Source organism: Clarias gariepinus, chromosome 18, assembly GCF_024256425.1.
Source record: "Clarias gariepinus isolate MV-2021 ecotype Netherlands chromosome 18, CGAR_prim_01v2, whole genome shotgun sequence".
Lineage (NCBI taxonomy): Eukaryota > Metazoa > Chordata > Actinopteri > Siluriformes > Clariidae > Clarias > Clarias gariepinus.
In genome coordinates, this window is record NC_071117.1 from 27,743,357 (window position 1) to 27,765,932 (window position 22,576).

Sequence of the window (22,576 nt, forward strand, 5' to 3'; positions counted from 1 at the left end):
CCTGATCCTATTCCCAGAGACTTAGGGCATGCAGCAGCGTACACCCTGGATGGGGTGCCAATCCATCGCAGAGCATACATACATACACACACTTACACACTCAGTTAAGCACTACAAGCAATTTGAGGTGCCAATTAGCCCAATTATCCTGTGTACAGGGACGTGAGTGACCTGGAGCCTAACCCAGGACATACACACACAGCAGACAATTTGGGAACACCAGTTATCCTAATCTGCATATCTTTGGACTGTGGGAGCTGCAAGGCAACATTGCTAACCACTTAGCCACCATGCTATGGCGTTATATTCCTGCCACAATTCTGAGCGCATGTTTTGACATTTTGAGAGCAGACAAAGCACTCTATGCGCGTGCAATGTCTCCACTGCGCGTTCAACAGCTAGATTCTGTGATTCTCGATTCTGTGCGCGCTCAACTCTGTCTGCACGCGCGTGCAACATTTATTTTCTGTGCGCGCTCGACTCTGGCTGTATGCTCGCTCAATTTTGTCCAGTGTTACAAAACTGCCACAAAACTGGCCAATCACAAACTTCCAAACACTACTTCTGATTGGCTGTTTCTTCTCCAATCAAGTGGCACTACTATCGACCGCTTAACGGAAGCGTTGCAAATAAAGGTTTATAAGTGAAGCGACCGAGTTGTCCGATTTGAATTTTACTCGATGTAGTCTAACAATGAGCTATATGGATAATTAGATAAGTAAATAAAAATACAGAATGGACAAACAAAACTGGTATATACTAATACTTCATTAAATAAAAATAAATACTATTATAATTGTTTATAATATTTATAAGTAAATGCAAATTTATTTACATTGCTTCCCTTATATAATTTCTTTTCATTTGTATATAATTATATATAATAATATAATTTTAATTTCTTATTATTTTCTTTTGATTTTGTAAAGCTGCTTTGAGACAATGACCATTTTAAAGGCACATATTACTAGCTGATAGAGAAGGAACAGCCAATCAGAAGTAGTGTGTGGATGTGATTGGCTGGTTTTGTAACACTGGACAAAGTTGAGTTAGCGTACAGCCAGAGTCGAGCGCGCACAGAGAACATGTTGAGCGAGCAGGGGAGAAACCTGTTGAGCGTGCAGTGGAGACATTGCACGCGGATAGAGTGCTTTGTCTGCTCTCAAAATGTCAAACCACGCGCTCAGAATTGTGGCAGGAATATAACGCCATACCATGCCAGCCTTTAATAGTCACTTTTGCAATACAATTGCATTAGAATTAAACTTTAAGTAAGGAGTTTTTTTTTTTTTTATGCTGAATAACGAATATTAAAACCTGTTTGTGTAATTAGTCCAAGTAACACTATATTTAGAATCTAGCAGACTTCTCTTAACTGTTTATTAAAATGTAAAAAAGTTTTTCTGTGACACAGTGGTAACACAATTGTCAGATTTCACAACTTTTAAAGTTTGCACAGAAAAGAATCAAGTCCCTTTAAAATAATCACATTTTGTTGCTTTACAGACCTAAATAAAGACACAGGTTTTGTTTTATCTAGCTGTATTTATTCAGTACAACCTTTAAAAGTGAAATAAATAACACCAACATGTCAGGAAAGGGGTGGCAAAGCAGAAAGTTGTGCAGTGGCACAGGTCAGAAGATAGACACAAAAAAATACAGATACAAAAAAATTCAAAAGCTTTGTCCCTGCCTAGAAGCACAGTAAAGCCTATTAAGATCCATTTTCTCTCTCTCTCTTTGTATCAGCCTGTCATTAGTCCTTATTTGTGTGCGTGCACGTAATTTGACACCGTGCTCCTTCACACACACACACACACACACACACACACACACACACACACACACACACACACTCTCGCGTTTACATCCCCCCCGTCCCACCCCCTCCTTCTCCTGGATTCACACACTCTTTGCTCTACACAGAAACACTGCTCTGTTGCGATTCTTTTCGAAGGTAAAAAGCAGATTGATTTGTTATTTTTCTTTACTTTACAGCAGGGATTCTGTTAGTTTGCGCTCACGCGAGTGTTATTAGAGATGTTCCTTGCAAATTTTTCTGATAAAACAGTCTTTTCGCTAATGCACCTGTGTGCTAAACAGAAACACTTATCTGTAGGGATTTATTTTTACTTTTTTACTTTATATTTTGTTTTAATTATTTTTATGCATTTTTTTTGGGGGGGGGGGGCTGTGGAACGAATAATTAGATTTTTATTATATCTTATGGGAGGGAAATAATCGATTTGGTTTACAAGTGTTTTGAAATACGAGCCCGCTCCCAGAACGAATTATGCTTGTAATCCAAGGTTCCACTCTAAAAGCACAACGGACAGACCGAGCTATTTGCTTCTTTTACTACACAACTTTAAAACTTTAAATCTGAATTTTAAATTTTTCTTTCTTCAGGAAGGTAAGTTAAGACAATGAAACTAAACCAGCTGGTTTTAGACCACAATAATTCATTAGTATGATGTAGGGCCTCCTTTCGCGGCCATCAATTCATCTTGGGAATGACAGATACAATTCTTTCACAGTGGCCAGAGGGATTTTGAGCCACTTTTCTTGCAGAATAGTGGCCAGGTCACTACGTGATGCTGGAAAACGCTCCTCCAAAACACCCCAAAGTGGCTCAATAATATTTAGATCTGACGACTGTGCAGGCCATGGGAGATGTTCAACTTCACTTTCATGTTCATCAAACCACTCTGTCCCCAGTCTTGCTGTGTGTGTTGGTGCATTATCATCCTGATACACGGCACCGCCTTCGGGATAAAATGTTTGAACCATTGGGTGCACATGGTCCTCCAGAATGGTTCGGTAGTCCTTGGCAGTGACACGCCCATCTAGCACAAGTATTGGGTCTAGGGAATGCCATGTTATTGCAGCCCAAACCATCACTGATCCACCCCACCTCTGGGCATGCAACAGTCTGGGTTGTACCCTTCTTTGGGGCTTCTCTACACCGTAACTTACCCAGATGTGGGAAAGACAGTAAAGGTGGACTCATCAGAGAACAATACATGCTTCACATTGTCCACAGCCCAAGATTTTTTAGCTGCTGGCACCAGTAACACCGATGTTTTGCATTGGCACGAGTAAACAAAGGTTTGGCTATAGCAGCCCGGCCATGTACATTGACCCTGTGGAGCTCCCGATGAACAGTTTTGGTGAAAACATGGGGGGTTGAGGTGCACATTTAATTCTGCAGTAAGTTAGGCAGCTGTGGTTTTATGTTGTTTGGATACAATTCAGGTTAGCACCCCAAAATCCCTTCCAGAAAGCTTCCTCTTGTGTCCACAGTTACTCCTGTTGGATTGTGGTTCATCCTACTTGGTGGTATGCTGACATTACCCTGGATACCGTGGCTCTTGATACATCACAAAGACTTGCTGTCTTGGTCACAATATCACCAACAATGTCCTCTTTTGAACTCTTATATGTCACCCATAATGTTGTGTGCATGGCAATATTTTAAACTGTGAGATTCGTCTGCTAATTAAACCTTCACACTCTGCTCTTACTGGTGGAATGTGCAATTAATGAAAATTGGCCACCAGGCAGGTCAAATTTAGCCATGAAACCTCCAACACTAAATTTGGCCAGTGTTTCAGTTTTATCGTCCAACCCCTGTATATACTCTGTTCGAACATCACAAAAAAAAAAAAAAAGAGCAAAAAAACTGTCAGCTTAACCTCGATATGCTTGGGTTGTTTACTAACTATATTACAAACGAATAAATAATTAATTAAATAATTAGTTGTTTATATACAGTATTCTCTTTGACGTCCCATGTCCCAAGTTTGTCATCTGACATCGTCATAGGCTTCTTACAAACCCATTTTTCACCTAAAGATCTACATTTTTGGTCTTCCTATAAGTGTATATGCTAATACGTGATGAGGCAGGGGGCATAGCTCTTCCAGTATCTGTCGTCCCATTACTAGTGCATCATTTTCATGGTATTATACACTCACATGGCATTCATAATATCACACAGCTTACAGCCTAATAAAACTACACTTGTTTTTTTTTAATTCATGTTTGCTCTGTGCAAATACACAAGGACAACATGTTAAAAATGATGCCTTGCCAATGCCTATCGCATCATTTCAAAGTCTACAATTTGATTTTACACACATGCCACCTGTCAGAAATCTTAAATACATGCTTGTAATTATGAAGACATTTTCTAAATGGGTAGAAGTACTTCCATTCTTAAAAGAAAATGCAACAATAGTTAAAATTCTGGCAAAAGAAATAATTCCTAGATACGGTATTTCAACATCTATTGATGGTGATAATGGTGGAGCTACTTATGTGCTGAAGGGGGCTCTTGTTGCTTTTCACATACACATATAGGTTAAACTTTGTATTAGCTTTTTGTACCAACGCCCAATTACCTATGTACTCACTTACTTATTGTCCCTACCACTTTATTCTTTATACAAGGTTTCGGGGAATCTGGAGCCTAGGCGACTAAGGGCATGAGGTGTGGTACACCCTGGACAGGGTGCCAATCTATCCTGTGGCACGCACACACACTCACACATTCATTCACACGCATACACCAATTAACCTAATCTGCAGGTCTTTGGACTCTGGGAGGAAACTGGAGTACTGGGAGAAAACCCACCAAGCTCAGGGAGACCTTGCAAACCCCATGTACACAGAGACGGGAATCGAACTTGGCCAGGAATCGAAACCCGGATCCTGGAGGTGCAAGGCAACAGTGCTACCTATGTACACCACTGTGCCACCCTACAGTACCTATCGTCTCTATAACTACTATTTTTCTTTATTGGCCTTCTTATTATTATTTCTATTGAAGTTACCCATCATCTACTTCATGATATTAACATGAAGAATCCTTACTTGCTATGTCACTTTGACATTTACAAATTCTGTTAAAGGGGCAACTGTAAGGAAATTATTTTATATAAAAGAAAAGTTATTTCTACTCCCTTCCTCTCTTTCTCATAGATCTGATATTAACATGTTAAATCTTCCTGTGTTCTCTTGCATCTGTTCTTTAGGTGCTAACACTCCCATCCTCACCTTCTCATTCTCTCTCTCTGTCTCTCCCTCTCTCTTTCCCCCTCCCTCACTAACTCGAGCCAACACCTCCTGGTTTAACCTGTCTAACTTTCACTCCTTTGTTCTTCAGGATTTTATAAGGACATTTTACTATGGTTTATGTTTTTTTGTAGCAACAGATGTTGATGGCACAGGTGTTTGGTCAAACAGATAAAAACTCTGTCTTTTGCCGTTAATAAGCAGAAACCTTTCTGACCAACAACGTGTTTGTGCATTTGACTGAGTCTCTCCTGGCGCCAGAAAAGCTTATCGAAACACAGCAGATAGATCGAGCAACTCACTTCTTCTACTACACAATTTTAGAACTTTACACCATCCAAATAAAAACATTCCTACAGTTAAGCAGGGAGGTAGCAATATCATGCTATGCTGGAGTAGGGACTGGAACACTTTTTAGGGTAGAAGAAAAATGGATGGGGCAAAATGCCATCAAATTCTTGAGGAAAATCTGCCCCTCTGCCAGAAAGTTGTCAATAGGAAGAAGGTTTACCTTCCAACTTGACAATGACCCAAAGGACACAGCAAAACTGACCACGCAGTGGTTGAAGGAAAAAAAAAGTGAATGTCAGAGTCCAGACTAAAAACCTTCTGAAAATCTGTGAAATGACTTGAAGACCATCGAACCTCAACTTGAACAGTTTTGAAAAGAAGAGTGGGCAAATATCGCAACGTCTAGACCTGCAAAACTTTGTGTGCCATTAAAAAAGTAATTTCCTTCATGTGATTGAGTCATTTTAGGAGGGGGGTTGATTCTTTTAAACTTAGTTAGTCAATTTTTTTTTATATATTTGACATGACATTTTGATGGATATCAATCAGTCTGTTTTTAGTTCAGGCTGCACAGCAACAAAATGTGATATTTTAAAGGAGGGTGATTATCTTCTATAGCTGATTCTTATTACATTTGCCAGAAAAAAAGTAAAAAAAAAAAAATCTGGTTGTGTATTTGTCCATTTCTACAAAATAAAAAAAGAAAAGAAAAAAAAACATAGGCAATGGCATAGCTGAAGGTGTGAGGTTCTACTCAAATAAATGTTGGCACAATCTTAGAACTTATGTCACCCAAGGTAGTTTATACATGCTTGATAACTCAATCCCAGTTAAAAAAATGCATTATTATTATTATTATTATTATTATTATTATTATTATTATTGTTACTATTATAGTATTATTATTATGTTTCACATGAAATATATATATATATATATATATATATATATATATATATATATATATATATATATATATATATATATTGGTTTGTTTTGTTTTAAACAAGGGATGACATTTACACAGGCTTACTCAGATCTGTTGCTGCCTGACGGATTTTTTTCAGCTTTACAATGACCTCATTATGCATCAGTGATACTTTGTCAGCTGCGATGATGTTGACCAGGCAGAAGGTTTGATCCTCAAGAGCTGGGTTGCTCCTATGGCCAGGGTCATTTGGAGACACCGGGGACGCAGGATTTAACTGAATGTGTACATGAAAGAGATAATACATAGTTCTTTAATTCATGGGTATATGCAAAAATCCGTTTCTTAAAAAAAAAAAAAAAGAAAAATTCAGAGCCTTTTAAATTTTCCACATTTTATGTTTCACACTCATCTTAAAATTAATAAATGAAGTAATTTTACCCCCTTATCATTCTACACACAATACTTCAAAATGACTACATATAGATGTTTATACTGTTTTGTTGATTTATTAAAATAAAGACTGAAATATTCGATTTACCCAAGAATTCAGACCCATCACTTAGTACTTGGTTTAAGAACTTTTTGCAGCAATGACAGCCTCAGTTCTACTTTTCAATGATTTTACAAGCTTAGCACACCTTTGGAAGATTTTTTCATTCTTCTTAGAAGAAAAGTTGAAGCTTAACCAGATTGGATGGGCAGAGTCATTACTCAGCAATTCTCCACTCCAGAGACTCTTACAGTGTTAATTTGAAGCCACTGAAGTTTTTCAGTAGGCTTGGGGTCAGTGTCTTGTTAAAATGTAAACCATTGCCCCAATCAGAAAAGTTGGAGCCTGGAAGTTTTCACTCAGGATGCTCTATATACACTTACCTAAAGGATTATTAGGAACACCTGTTCAATTTCTCATTAATGCTATTATCTAATCAACCAATCACATGGCAGTTGCTTAAATGCATTTAGGGGTGTGGCCCTGGTCAAGACAATCTCATGAATTGTGATTTACCCCCCGATTAATCGATTAGTCGGATAAAAAAACTAAATGCTTCTTTAATTTGATGTTTTGCTCATAACTATATAAAACCATAAATCAGGGTATTATTTATGTATAAAAGTAAACTTTAACAAATGCAAGAGCCAGATATAGAGTTTAATAATCTTTCATTGTGACATTTAAACCTAATTTTATGTAAATCAACATTTGTTTTTTTAACAATAATTGCAGATATATACACACACACACACGTATAATATTGTTTAAAAAATACACTGACATATTCAGTTGTTGAGATATAAACAGCCAAAATAATGTAATTTTGTATAATAAAATTATATATGCATAAATAAAACCACAGTAAATTACGTTTGAAAACAGATTTGCTAGTTAACTAATTAACTTTTTAGTGGACTATAAAAATGCATAAAGCTAATAGTTACAAATGTACTGTTATTTGCATTCGCGGAAAACCACAACAATCACTAAATGTAATATTCCACTGTTATTCGCACCATGTAATTTAAGCTAATCTAAAGTAGCGCCATTTAACTAATCACACGCACAGTGCTGCACCACAAGGATTATTTGAAAAAATCCAATTAGAGCTCAGACTCAAATAACATTCCTCAACATATGGCGGAATTCTGTCCATATACAGTGGCAAGAAAATGTATGTGAACCTTTTGGAATTGTTTTTCTGCATTAATTTGACATAAAATGTGATCTGATCTTCATCTAAGTCAATGGTATTGACAAATATAATGTGCCTAAAATAATAACAAAAAAATCTGTTTCATGTTTTTTAATGTTTCTAATGTTTAATGTCTTTATTGAGAACAACCATAACAACTGCACAGTGCTTAAATCCCTCAAAAAAGCTAATTGGAGTGAGGTGTTAGCATACCTGAAGTCTTGTTAAGAAAAGGAGTTTGGGGGTGTGTACTACAGCTAAATTAAATATACATTCAAAATATAGATTCACCTTATACACTCTGTGACTGTGAGCATAAAAAACTGGTATCTCTCTTTCTCTTCTCTTTTCTCTCTCTCTTTCCCTGTCTCTCTGTCCAGCCACATGTGCCGCTCTTGAGTTGCCAGTGATCCAGACCCCTCTGGACTCTAGACCTGTCTAATTGATCCTGATCCCCCGTTTCTAGTTGGAGATCCCGTCACATGGAGGCCCCATGTGGTCTGATTGGGATGCGTGCCCTAACCTCAGCAGATGCAGACAGCTGTTCTCTGAAGACTTGTGATTGCAGTTGCTCAATACTTCAGGAAATTTCCTACAGTCTACTTGAGCCACCAATAACAAACTGGACTCCATATTAATTAAAATAAATCAACTGTTTTATTAAACTTCTCGCACAGTATAACTGCAAAAGTATTTCTTGCTATCCGTTTTCACCCAAATGATGATGAGTTACCACATCTATTGATTGATCATGATGAGTGTGAAAAAATGTGCAAAACTTTGCCTGCATTGTATTTTAAACAAGTTGGAAGGGCTTTTCTTACTTTGTATCCTTCCTCAAGAAACCCATGTAAAGCTTTGATAATATCCTTTTCATGTGCACCAGATTGAGTGGCCTCAATCCCCATGATATCATTGAGGACAAAGGGTAAGGGGGAACCATCCTCTCCTTCAATGTGATAGGTTTTGTACTAAAAGACAGACAAACTCAGGTAAATTATTTATATGTTATGTTAAAATATTTCTTAACATGTTTTATTTGTTGCTGATTATTCAAAAAGTATTTTTTCAAGCTATTATGAATGATGAAATTAAAAATATTAAATACTCACTACTTTTGTGAAACTGGTTCCACCTGTTCCATCAACAAGAGCTCTAGAGGTGATTCTTCTTTGAAAAGCATTATTGACTGAGTTTATGAAACTAGACTTTCCTGCCCCGACTTCACCAACAAGAAGAATTCTTACAAACTGAACATTTGGGTTGTGGAGTCTAAAGTTCCTCAGTTTCTGCTCAATTTCATCTTTTTTCCTAACAAAAACAAAGCAACAAAACAGTGTTGACATTCGGAGAAAAGTGTGAGAATACTGAGAAAATCCAAGCTGGCCAAAAATACTTTCCCTGTATCGTTCATTTTGAAATATGGTGGTTGTCTTAGAAACCTCATACCCCTTTTTAAGTTATTTGAAGGTGGATTGTAGCAGTTTGCATTTACATTGCATTGCATTTTACATTGCTATTTATCTATCATTTTGTAGTAAAAACATATGACAAATTTATTTTTTACAATGTGGACATCACTGGACTGCTGTAAAAAGACTTTTTAGCAAATCCACTAAAATAACAAAATTCAATAATGTGGACTAAAGTACCAAATAGTAATGCTTTCCTAAAAACTAACCACCCCATTCTAAAAAAAAAAAAAGTCAATAACCTATGAATTGATTTCAATTGAGAAAATGTAATACAAATCATAAGATAATACAATGGTAACAGAAAAAAATGAGTAGATATTTATTAATTTATTCATCTTCTATACTCCTTATCCTGGAACAGGGTTGCGGGGACCTGAAGACTATCCCAGGAGATTTTGGGATTGAGGCAGGACCACAGTCCGTGCGACTCCCTCACGGGGCACGCACGCATGACCTACATAATTTTAGAAGGCCAATCAACCTAATCTGCATCTTTGGACTGTGAGACGAAACTGGAGTATCCCCCAAGCATGGGGAGACCATGCACACAGACCAGAGGTGGGAATCAAACCCTCAAAACCTCAACCTGTGTCTCAAGACATACTTAAACTCTTGATGAGCAAGTTTGTTCAGCTCTTGGTTTTGCAATTGGGAAGGGTCATCTCTTCGTTGCAGTAGTTCATGTCTCATTTTTTATTTCAGGAAAGAGAATGGCAAGAGCTGAAATGCCCAGTAATAATTCATTCTACTTTAATAAATGAATGCTACAGCTCAGTGGTTTTTTAAGGCCAAGCAATAATAGTCCTTCACAGCGTGGAAAATCTGCATACTACTGCATAGCTGATACACACCTGCATGTATACATACAGTATAAAACCTGGTAGACATTCAGAACTCGTTGAGCTGAACAGCTTCTATTGGGTCTAATCCACAAGAAGTCAGTTTCAGTTAAAACTTGGATTGTGAGCATAATTCATTCTGGAAGCGTGCTTGTAAATCAAAACACTCGCATTAATCTGTCCTCACTAAAACGTAAAGTAGGAAGATCCTGGCTTGACTGTTGGCTTACAAGTTCCAAGTTCCTTCAATAAATACCCAGCAAGCAAGTCTCTCAAATTAGGATCTTTACTGAAAAAATTTGCTGTAAAACTGAAACACAAAATTTTACCCTTTTTGTATCAAAATAAATCAATTTGCAAATTATATAAATAAAATAGTTGAGAATAAAAGTATGAACTGAATGCATTTTTCACTAGCAAACCTAATTAATATTGTACAGATTTTACATTTCACTAAAAACACAAACTGCACAGATTAACATGAAAATGTATCATAAGTTAATATAACAAATGTCACTTTTACTCACAGATATGTTCTTTAGGTACTCACAAAAGGTAAGAGAAAACAACAGCTAAACTGATTTCTTTTGAATGGAACTAATGAAACTTCTAGAAACAAAGGCAAAACAGAGGGGACAAAAAGACAAACACATTCTCTGCCTCACAGGGGCAGCACATGCATATCAAAGCGAATTCCTCCATAAGAAATAATGGAAACTTTGATGATTCGTTCCACAGCACAAAATATATCCATATAAAAATAATTAATACAAAATATAAAATAAAAATAAAACAAATTAACCTGCACTTTACCTTTGAAAAGAATCATAGCTGTAGTGATTAAGACCAGAGAGAGGAGAGGAGGAGGAGGGATATTGTGTAGGACAACTTTTACACACACACAAACATACAACACACACACGCGCGCGCACACACACACACACACCAGCTCCCAACAGATACTCTCGCTCACACAAATGCACATGCGCACTTGTCATAGTGTTATAGTAAACAGTACATGTGCGCATGTATGTTGACTATACAAGTAATGCACGCTCACCGACATCAAGAATTGGAGACGATTACCCACAATACTGCTCGTATTTCAAGACCTCGTTCATTTACCGAGTTAAAAATTATTTCAAATTTTTGCTTGTCTCGTAAAACACTTACAGACAAAGGTACTCACAATCCAAGGTTTTACTGTATTTTCAGTTTTTTTTACAAATCATGTTTTTTGGAATTGTAATGATATACTTTTCCTAGGGGATCCAATTGCCACCCATTCAAGCCAATATGATCTCAAGACAGTGACGATGCGAATTTTGTTCTCAAACAGTTCAGTCATGGCAATGCTTTAAACTCACGGCGAATAGGTTTTGCCATAGCTCATATCTACTTAGGAGACCTGGTACACATTTAAGACTCATTGAGCTTGTTATCAGATTTGATAAAATGGAAGTGAGTTATTTTGCGTTATTTAAAAAATGCACCCAAGGGAATGGGTACGGTAAAAAAGAAAAGTTCTACTTAAAATGATTATACTACTTAAAATAATTATCTTATTAAGAAAAGTGTCCCCACAGACCTGAAAATGTCATTGTCATTGTGAAGTTACCAGTTGCTTTAAACTCAACACACTTTCATGCAAACACACATACACTTGGGGTGCTTGATCATGCCCCTGCCACTACACCATTCTTAGTGTTTTTTTTTTTGTTGTTTCTTATTGCTGCCTCTGGGCATGAATTTGTTATTTGAGTTAAATATGTAATGCTGAAGGTAAAAAAAAGTAATCTTTTACACAGACATAACGATGTATTGAAAAACAGGACCCTCACTCTATTTTCCTTTCAATATAGACAGTGCCTCCAGAGTTTGCCCACCCTAATGGTTATTTCTCTTCTTGCACTATTTTGCAACATCATATTTTAAGCATATCAGAATGGAATTCTTTTGTTTTATTTGAAGTGAAATTTCACATTACAAAAATAAATTAAAACAGTTAAAATCATCATTTTGCATAAATTTCAAGCTATGGAGGTTAGTGTCTTCTTGATTTCCATCCATCTATTTTTTCAAGCTATGGAGAGTTATTTTCTTGTCTTCCATCTATTTATCATCTACACCTATACCCACCCACACACGTCCCTGGATGTGCATTGCAACAGGGGTAACCACTAAGCCATTGTGCCACTTGACTTATTGTTTTGTTGAAATATATATCTTGGAACATTATGATTTGGCTTAACACATCTCATTAGGTATTTACATGTTAAGGCTTTTACATTTTCCTGAATTTTATTGCTGCATCTTTGACGTCTATTACAATTGAATGTTTTTTTTTCTGTGGTAATTGCTGTTCTTGCCCATGTGTTGTACTCGTAACGGAGCAAAAGGGAGCACGTGGAGTAATAGCTAATAGCACAAACTGGAAAGCGCTGTTGCACTTGAGATGTAAGCATTTTGCGGTGTGCGTGTACTAATTGTGCACCTTGCTGCTTTTTCTTAGAATAAACTGCAGAAATTGGTGTACCTGGTTTTCGTCGCAGACATCAGCTGCCATTTTTAAGCCGCTACAAATGGGCTAAAAATGCTTATGATTGGTCTGGTGTTGCTGTCATTATTAATAGGGGAGGGAAAAGTGTGTCTCTTTCAAGCTTACCTCCCTAACAACATTTTGCTTTCTTGGACTCCTGGCCATTGGCTTTGGCATCATTGAGATTCAAATTCCTGATCTCTGGATGATATTGTCAACACCTTTTGTCACATTTTCTTTTATGCTTTTTTTTCATTGACAATGACTACTTTCTGTTCTCACCTGTGTAACAAATGATTTTTTTAAAGTAAAAACTAGAAAACTTACCCCCAGTTCATTGTCCGCCATGGAGTATCAAATTCTAAAAGACAAAGACATGTAAAACAAGGATGACATAGCATTTCATGGAAATGGAAACTGAAAGTAAATCCAAATGAATCAAATAAAATGTAAAAATTATGTCTAAACGAATGTGATTGATGAATCTAGATTGGTAATGGTTAATGTGTGAAATCCATCTAAAATATAAACAAACAAACAAATAAACAGTATGAATGTCAGAAAAGAGGCTGCTTTTATAATGTTGTAATAATCTACTCAAGGTAATAATCCACAAAATATAAGCAAGCATGTGGTCACAACAGGCATAAAAAAGACAAAGCAGCACAGGCTGAGCAAAGAGCCAATGCAAGACAAAATATGAAAGACAATATGAAGACAAAAGGCTTGTCAAAGTGATTAGGAATATAAGCATTTATTTAGCAATGTCCATGGTATGATGTGAGTAGTTAAAGAAGACTGTGATTGGGAAGAGATATGATAAGGACTGCGGAAAATGCGATCTTGCCAGAGAATAGCAGTTTTAGGTGCCAATGTTTGTTGGTGACTGTGGGTCTTGCGACAGGCAAACCGACGGACAACCACACAGAGGGTTTCTGGTAAGGCAGGAAAGTCAGAAAAGCCGCCAAGACATTGTCGATGCATTATAGTCTTACATTGTAAACTATCACATTGATTGGCTCTGTTGAGTGACATTACCCACCTCGAGGCAAAAGTGCTGAACAAGTATATATATAAAAAAAAAATAGTTTCTGTTACATCTACCCCATAACTGTTCATAACTTCCATTTCCATTACTATTTTGACTTAATATTAACATAATTTAGATTCTTACCAGTCCACTCGTCTCCAAGGCTTTGTCAATTCTTAATACAAAAAACATAAAAAAATTATTTATTTTTTTTAAATTAGATTTTCTCAAATTCAGAAATATATTTTACTATATTTACATGGAAAAAAGACTTATCTTAATTTGTGCACTTTATCCAGTTCTATTTTTATTTGTATTTCATTTATGTGTACATTCATGGTACAAGGATGGGCTAAACCACAGTTATATACACTCACCTAAAGGATTGTTAGAAACACCTGTTCAATTTTTCATTATTGCAATTATCTAATCAACCAATCACATGGCAGTTGCCATGCAATGCATTTAGGGGTGTGGTCCTGGTCAAAACAATCTCCCGAACTCCAAACTGAATGTCAGAATGGGAAAGAAAGGTGATTTAAGCAATTTTGAGCGAGGCATGGTTGTTGGTGCCAGACGGGCCGGTCTGAGTATTTCACATTTTGCTCAGTTACTGGGATTTTTACGCACAACCATTTCAAGGGTTTACAAAGAATGGTGTGAAAAGGGAAACACATGAAGTATGCTTGAGGTCAGAGGAGAATGGGCCGACTGATTCAAGCTGATAGAAGAGCAACTTTGACTGAAATAACCACTCGTTACAACCGAGGTATGCAGCAAAGCATTTGTGAAGCCACAACACGCACAACCTTGAGGCGGATGGGCTACAACAGCAGAAGACCCCACCGGGTACCACTCATCTCCACTACAAATAGGAAAAAAGAGGCTACAATTTGCACAAGCTCACCAAAATTAGACAGTTGAAGACTGGAAGAATGTTGCCTGGTCTGAGGAGTCTCGATTTCTGTTGAGACATTCAAATGGTAGAGTCAGAATTTGGCGTAAACAGAATGAGAACATGGATCCATCATGCCTTGTTACCACTGTGCAGGCTGGTGGTGGTGGTGTAATGGTGTGGGGGATGTTTTCTTGGCACACTTTAGGCCCCTTAGTGCCAATTGGGCATCGTTTAAATGCCACGGGCTACCTGAGCATTGTTTCTGACCATGTCCATCCCTTTATGACCACCATGTACCCATCCTCTGATGGCTACTTCCAGCAGGATAATGCACCATGTCACAAAGCTCGAATCACTTTAAATTGGTTTCTTGAACATAATAATGAGTTCACTGTACTAAAATGGCCCCCACAGTTACCAGATCTCAACCAATAGAGCATCTTTGGGATGTGGTGGAACGAGAGCTTCGTGCCCTGGATGTGCATCCCACAAATCTCCATCAACTGCAAGATGCTATCCTATCAGTATGGGCCAACATTTCTAAAGAATGCTTTCAGCACATTTTTAAATCAATGCCACATAGAATTAAGGCAGTTCTGAAGGTGAAAGGGAGTCAAACACCGTATTAGTATGGTGTTCCCAATAATCCTTTAGGTGAGTGTATGTCGCCCCTCTTTATGATTGATAAATATTATGACTGAAACAAAGCTGCTCGTGTCGGCTCATTTCGGGAGCATTTTGATCAATAGGGAGATGAAAAGTGAAAGTGTGTACCAACAACATAGCACAATGCATGTGTATGAATGGCTGAAATGTGGTTGTAAATAAACCTTTTAGTGAATTCAAAATGTTAGAGTGAACCCGCGGCGCACGTGTGCGCTTTTTTACTTTGCCGAGTTTTGATCTAAAGTTAGATTTTTTTTGCTGTGTAGTGGACTGCGCGCGCACAACCTCTCGCAGGCGAGCCTTCCTCTGAATACGGCGTTTTAACGGGGGTGGGGATAAGAAACACCGAACCAGCAGAAGTAGACTAATGATCATAAATTCGTCAGGGAAAACAGCAAGGAAACTGACTGGCCATTTTAATAATTCATTGATAAGTTGATGTCTTTGGTTTCGGCTGTGATGAGGGTGATGATGGCATCACGTCATCTCAGTAATCTACGTTTTATACAAATTACATAATCTGATTTTTTTCCCCATTAGTTTATATAAAAGCAGACATTTTGCTTTCTGTAAGTATATATTTTTCACGTCTGTGAGGCAAGTATACACGGAGTTTCGGTTTATTTTCTGACGGGCTCAAGTTCACAGAAACCAATACAGAATAGCGCTGTACCCCTGTTTGCTTTCATTATTTTACTAAATCTTTTTGTCTTATTTAAGTGCACGCACAATGAAAAGTAAAGTCTTATAAAGGCTATGTAGCTTATAGTTTTATTATATAGTTTTTGCCCATTAATCTGACAACACCTGTTTTCTGATGCACAGACAGAGTTTACTGGCTACGCGAGTGTTACACATAATAAAATATAAAGGCTCACTGTGTTAACATTTACTTTGCTTAAATTCGATGTAACTAAGAAATGCCTATATTAATTTTTTAACAGTAATTTTAGTACTGTGATGATAAATCCGTTTAATGTTTCACTTGTATTTTATAAGGTTTTTGCCGGTGGTGATACAGCGCAACGGGGGTGCTGGGATGTGAAAATTTAATTTGTTAAAAAGTTTTCATTATTTATTTAAGAACATTATGATGATCATAACAGCGTACTGCATTTAATTCTTATAATAACACAAAACCCATCAATATCTGCTGACGCAGTAGCACGGCCTGACAATGTTTGAATTTTTATGGGCATTTAGTTTCGTTTATTTCAGTTAATAAATCTACTATAAATTTAAAGAACACAAAATATAAGATGACACGAAATCCTACACGTATAGCTTTTCTAATTACACATGATAAAATTTAAAAACTCCTGTGTTAACGTTTACTTTGCTTAAATTCGATCCTAATAAGATTAACTTATAATTTTAATACTGTGATTATGAATTTGTTTAACTACAATGTTTCATTTGATTTTATCCGCTACTACGTGCAGCTCTAAAGGAGCTGCGGCTCATTATTTCTTGAGAGAATGAACTGATGCCCGAGGCGTCAGTCCATAGTTATATAGCGCCACTCAGTGGTAAAAGCCAGCAAACGCACAAACCCAAATGCTGCCATCATGAGGCGTGGCGGTAAAACCAGTTTTCTGCTTGAATACCATCTATAGGTGTGGGCTGTGCAGAAGGGGGTGATGGTGTAGGGGGGCATGCCTGGGGTCGACGAAAAGTAAGACAGCTAGTGAGACGTAGCTTCTTCCATATTGCGTCTCTCTGAAGAAAATAGTCTGTAATTGCTTTCTTCAGCTTTTGTAGGGCCTTCTGGACATAGTTCTCCAACCCTGCCAAGCTAGCGTTCACCGCCTGCCGAAAACGAATTTCCCTATTTAGGTTACTGTTAGTGGCATCTTTAAAAGCAATCTTTAACTTGTTAAAGTTCTTAGAAAGAGCCAATGAATCTACTTTACAGTTATCCATATTATTCCGCAAAGCTTGCACCACAGTCCTACCAGCCACACAATCAACACAATCATAATCATCAGTCTGTGTATCAAATATGTACAATAAACTTAAAGATGTAACAGAAGGGCCTACTGAACAATCTACAACCTCCTTAGTTGCCTGTATGAATCTTGGTCTACCAAAGTAAGCCATATTTACAAAACTAGCATCGACATTCATTTTGCTCATTAGTCTTAAAACACCCGTGACACGCACAAAAAAAAGATCCACACATGGGGCACCACTATGTAACATTTGTCTATGAAAACAAACCTAGTTACCAAGCTACGGGGTCTAAATAGGGGTTAATACAACTTACTTCCGGTGTTGTAAGAGTTTCACGGAACAAATATTATATTACAACATAAATTCATAGGTTTATTAATATCAAATATCACATTACTATTATAATAAACCCTAGGCATGTGACATCCGTCAAGACCATTAATACAAATTCTTGTATAATGTTTATTTTGTAACACATTTAATTTACAGGGGTTTGTCATGAATATGCAAATAAATAAAATAAAAAGTTCTGGTCCAAAGCATGCACAAAATAGGAGGGTTGCATCAGGTAGGGCAGCCAGCATAAAACCTGTGCCAAGTTGTTGTGTGGACCGGATGGTCTGCTGTGGCGATCTCAACGGGACCAACAATAATAACAATATCAGACAGGCTTAAGAGATTATTGTTCAGAAACCCACCTGGAGATGGCAGAGGTTTGGACTCAGGGTTTCCCATTTTTGTTAATTCAGTGAATCCTGATTGGAAAGTGGAAAATTTGGAAAGATGTCATAATATGGAGCTGCAGCAAAAACACTAGATGTGTAAGCAAATTTGAAGCATACAATAAATTAATTAATCAGTTAATCAATAGACAAATTATTTACCAACAGCATGGACCTCATGCTGTTGGTATCAAGATTAACATAGGTCACTTTTCTGTCTAATACATTCTTGGCACCACAAGTGGTAATTTTTTTTGGTTTTTTTTGGTACTTAAAATTCCAGAGTTTTTTAAGGGTTTGACTTACATGTAAAGACAAATAACATAACTAATAATAATAATAATAATAATAATAATAATAATAATAAATAAGTAAATATTGAGTACCACTACTTAGATCCCAATTACTGTGTCGCTTGATATTGGCATTTGTTATAGGTGTCAAATCAAATCAAATTCAAATCAAATAAAAATTTTATTTGTCACATACACAGTCATACACAGTACGATATGCAGTGAAATGCTTACACGACTGCCAGTGACCTTAAAAAATAAAAGCTTATACATAGGAAAATAATTATGAATAAAAGAAATTTGTTAAGAATAAAAATTAACTAGTAAAATATGCTGTACAAAAAAAATATACTGTGATAAAAGAAATATGATAGAAAATAAGATTAACTTTGCTTGTCATTGCTTCTTGTTCCACAGATTCACTTATAGTCCTCATGGCTCTTGCATCATATGCAAAGTTAATTTTATGATTGTCATTGTTTACCGTTATGTTGTACCTTGATTAATGAAGATTAATGCACTTGCCTCATTTTTTGCCATTATAATACATTACACCTACAGCATTATCTTCTTATTCTATTAAGTTAAATGTAGACATATTTCACATGTGATGTATGCCATGAAACTATGCCATTAGTTTTTGACTACACAAATTGAATGTAGACAGATTATTTCCTGATTTGTCCTGATATTTACAAAATCTGACAATCACTTGTGGATTGGACCGGAGCTTATTAACATGGCTAATGTGTCTATTTTTGTGTGAATGTGTGAAGATCTGGAAGTTACTGAAAAAAATGAATTTGGTATATAACATCATGTGTTTAACTTCAAAAAATGGTTTAATATAAAATATTTTATTTAAGCTTAATGCTCAACTTTTTATCTGATAAGGCAAAAAAAATACCAGTCATAAAGTGTAGCTCATAATTTAAAGGGGATCAATAATATATGATAAGGCTTTAAAAAATGGGAATGATGTACATGTAAAGGTAAATATACACTGCACTGCACTCCACTTATGAATTGTGAATAATGTATGATGGAAAATACTTTCATAAGTTTTTTATAGTTGTTACATATAAAAAATAAAGGTAATTAAATAAAAAAGTACAATTTATTGTTTCAAAGTGTTTCTTTGATTGTTACAAATAATTTAAATTCGATTTACCTAAATTATCTCTGTATAGTCATTCTCGTTGTCCTCACTAAAAAAGACTCAGACGGGTGTATCTTTACATTAGCTTGAGAACATCATCCATGGAATTGTATTTTAATGCAGCTTTAGCATCAAAGGTCAATGACAGACTTCTCTTGTAAAGACAATTAACAGCTTGATCTGCTATTTCTAAGAATTGGATTAGAATTTTAAAGGAATTTTAAAGAATTTTTTTATTAAAGAATTTTGCAATATATAAAGTTTTCCATGAACATTTTTTTCTCTTTTTCTTCTTCTTCTTCTTATTTGTCTTATTAATAACGCTCTGTTCTTGTCACTGTAATTTCATATTATTATTACCTAGGGAATAAAAAAATAAAGTAAAACAATAAAAATTTGGCAAAATCAATAATATTACTAGCATGTCTTCTGTTCTTGCTCCATCTTCAAGCCTGAGATTAGAGATTTGGGACTTAAAAGATGAACAATATATTTCCATATTGACATATTGTTTCTAGAATATCAAATACTTTATCACTCTATTATTATATATATGATAATCATATACTCTATTAATTTTAATAATTTTAATCAATGTGAATCATTGATGTTATTTAAGTATTATATAATAGGTTTTTAAATAATAATGAATCCTTTTCCACATAATATTATACAGTTTTTACATAGTAATGCTTTATTTTCATTGTAACTTTGTAGTTGGACATTTTCAGACACAAAAAGAAGAAAAAGAAATAAAGAAAATTGAGAAAATACCAACAGGCCAATTGAATGCAAATTTCAAATGCTATCTAAATCTAAATCTATCTATCTATCTATCTATCTATCTATCTAAAATGGAAGTAAATTGCTATAAGGTAATGCGTTTTAGAAATAAATTTAGGAAAATAGAGTCAAGCAACAGTATTTACAGTATACAGCAAAATGTATTGTAACGATGCGGCTCGCGCGAGGGGAAGAGCCGCGCATAAACTGTTCAGAACGGGCACGCGGAGTTCTGAACAGGCAAAGGCGCGGACATTTATACACGCGGTTGCCAGGCAACGCCGCTGTCTGTCAATCAGCCTGAACGAGCCGCACCTGGCAGCGTGTTAGTATAAGGGCCCTGATACCTCCTCACTTCGTGCGAATATTAGGTAGCACCGGTATAAGGGATTAGGGCCAAGACAAAGACAAGACAAGATAAAAGCGCAGGAAGAGAGAAGAGGAGAGAAAAAGCCCCAGCCTCTGCCTCCCTAAGACGCCGGAGACAGAGAGAGAGAGAGAGAGAGACAGAGAGAGAGAGAGAGAGACAGAGAGAGAGAGAGAGAGAGCGAGCGTCACGCAGGCGTGTAGCGTGCGCTCTCGTGTTAAGTATAAAGTTTGCATATAAAAACCATAACCACTCTCTCTCTCTCTCTCTCTCTCTCTCTCATAAATCCTCGGTAAGGGTATAGTTTTTTTTTTGTTTTCCAGAGCCCCGTCCGTTCTTACGTAAACTGCAGAGTTCTGTTTATTTTGTGTTTTCAGTTTTCATTTGTTTTATTTTTAGTTTTATAATTAATAATCCCACGCCATCTCTAAACGGGAAGGTCTTCCCGTGCCTGTCATAAGCACTTTCACAACTCCTATTTCACTGACCCCCCTTTAAAGCCCTGCGTCAGGGCTCTTATCATAAAAACACCTCGTGGTGCGGCTCTCCATACCGCACCCCATAACATGTATATGTTATATTTAGTAAACACATAAATAAAATGTACTCACTGTTTATGGTTATGCAGCTCCACAATTAGCACATCTTTCAGCTTTTTCCTTTCCATTTATGTCTTCATCCCTTGGAGTCTCCTCCTCCTGCACCACTCTCTCATCCAGTATCTTAAAAGAGCAAACAACTGCAGTCCCACCTACTGGCAACTTGCCATAAATAACATCATATTTCCTAGAAACTGAAACTGAAACTAGTCAATTTCTTGTAAATAAATACTGAGTTCAAATTTTGTCCAAAAGAAGATAATTAGTAAATCTTATTAACAATTAATAATAATTATCTTGTAACTTAATAATTACACAACAATCAATTATTACACACTTCCCATAACTTGTCATAAAATTATTATATAATTCTATATCATTTTTGCATTTATGTTCACAAATGGGGAGAGGAGAACACACTTTCGGAACAAACATTATTTGTTAAAATTCAAAACCAACAGACAACTTTTTTGGAATATCTGCAACCAAGTCCAATTTTAGTTGTTCAGAGGAAACATATTACACCTGGCCACACATCTTTATTTACCTTCTAAAGGTATGAGAAGCATGAAAAGAGGAAAGTGAAAAGAGAAAAGTAAATGTAGAAAAGTGAAAGGAGAAAAGAGAAAGGGTAGGATCAAAGGATCAAATTGGAAGGAGTAGAGTGAAATAAGGAATGTAAAATGTGAAAGAGAATAAAAGAATAAAAAGATTTTTGAAAAGAGGAAAATGTGGAAGTATAACTAAGGACAATTAGTTTCTTAGTTTTTGATTCCCACTGTATTGCAGAAGGCTTTGTGTTTAGTATTAGACTTTGCTCAAGTGTACACACAACCCAGATCACCCAAACAACTGACCCAGTGTAATAAAATAATTGTGTATAAAATAAGTTATTTCTACTCTCTTGCTCTCCTCCTTATAGATTGAATATTAACGTGTTAAATCGTCTGTGTTGCTATCTTCCTATCACATCTTGCATCTGTTCTTAAAGGTGCTAACGCTCCCACTCTCACCTTCTCATTCACTCCTTATGTCTCTCTCCCTCTCTCTCTCTCTCTCTCTCTCTCTCTCTCTCTGTCTCCTCCCCTCTTCCCCTAACTTGAGTCAACATCTCCTGTTTTGTCTCTGGACAGACATCTATTTAACTTCCACTCTTTTGTTATTCAAAATCTCACCAGGACATTTACAGAGGTTTATGATCTTTGTAGTAACATATGTTGATGGCACAGGTGTTTGCTTAAGCGAACCCCTATCTTTGTCCTGTTAA

At 36.4% G+C, this 22,576-nt stretch overlaps 1 protein-coding gene across 12 annotated transcripts in view; it reads right to left on the reverse strand.

Annotated features, from left to right (window-relative positions):
- LOC128507016 (interferon-induced protein 44-like) overlaps positions 1-21,422 on the reverse strand; it is a 136,940-nt gene extending 115,518 nt beyond the window's left edge. For 5 of the 12 annotated variants that reach the window (XR_008355765.1, XR_008355766.1, XR_008355764.1 and 2 more), the window contains exons 1-6: positions 21,322-21,422; positions 18,085-18,141; positions 13,167-13,200; positions 9,099-9,297; positions 8,811-8,957; positions 6,401-6,572 (exon numbers count right to left, since the gene is read on the reverse strand). Coding sequence is in view for 9 of the 12 variants with exons in the window: in XM_053477638.1 (XP_053333613.1) it covers positions 6,401-6,572; positions 8,811-8,957; positions 9,099-9,297; positions 13,167-13,200; positions 18,085-18,121 (589 nt within the window). In the remaining 3 variants the exon portion in view is untranslated. Of the gene's footprint in view, positions 1-6,400; positions 6,573-8,810; positions 8,958-9,098; positions 9,298-13,166; positions 13,201-14,013; positions 14,045-18,084; positions 18,142-21,321 lie in introns of all 12 variants that reach the window. The other 7 variants (XM_053477633.1, XM_053477634.1, XM_053477635.1 and 4 more) reach the window with 7 other exon arrangements.
- Positions 21,423-22,576: the final 1,154 nt, after the last annotated feature.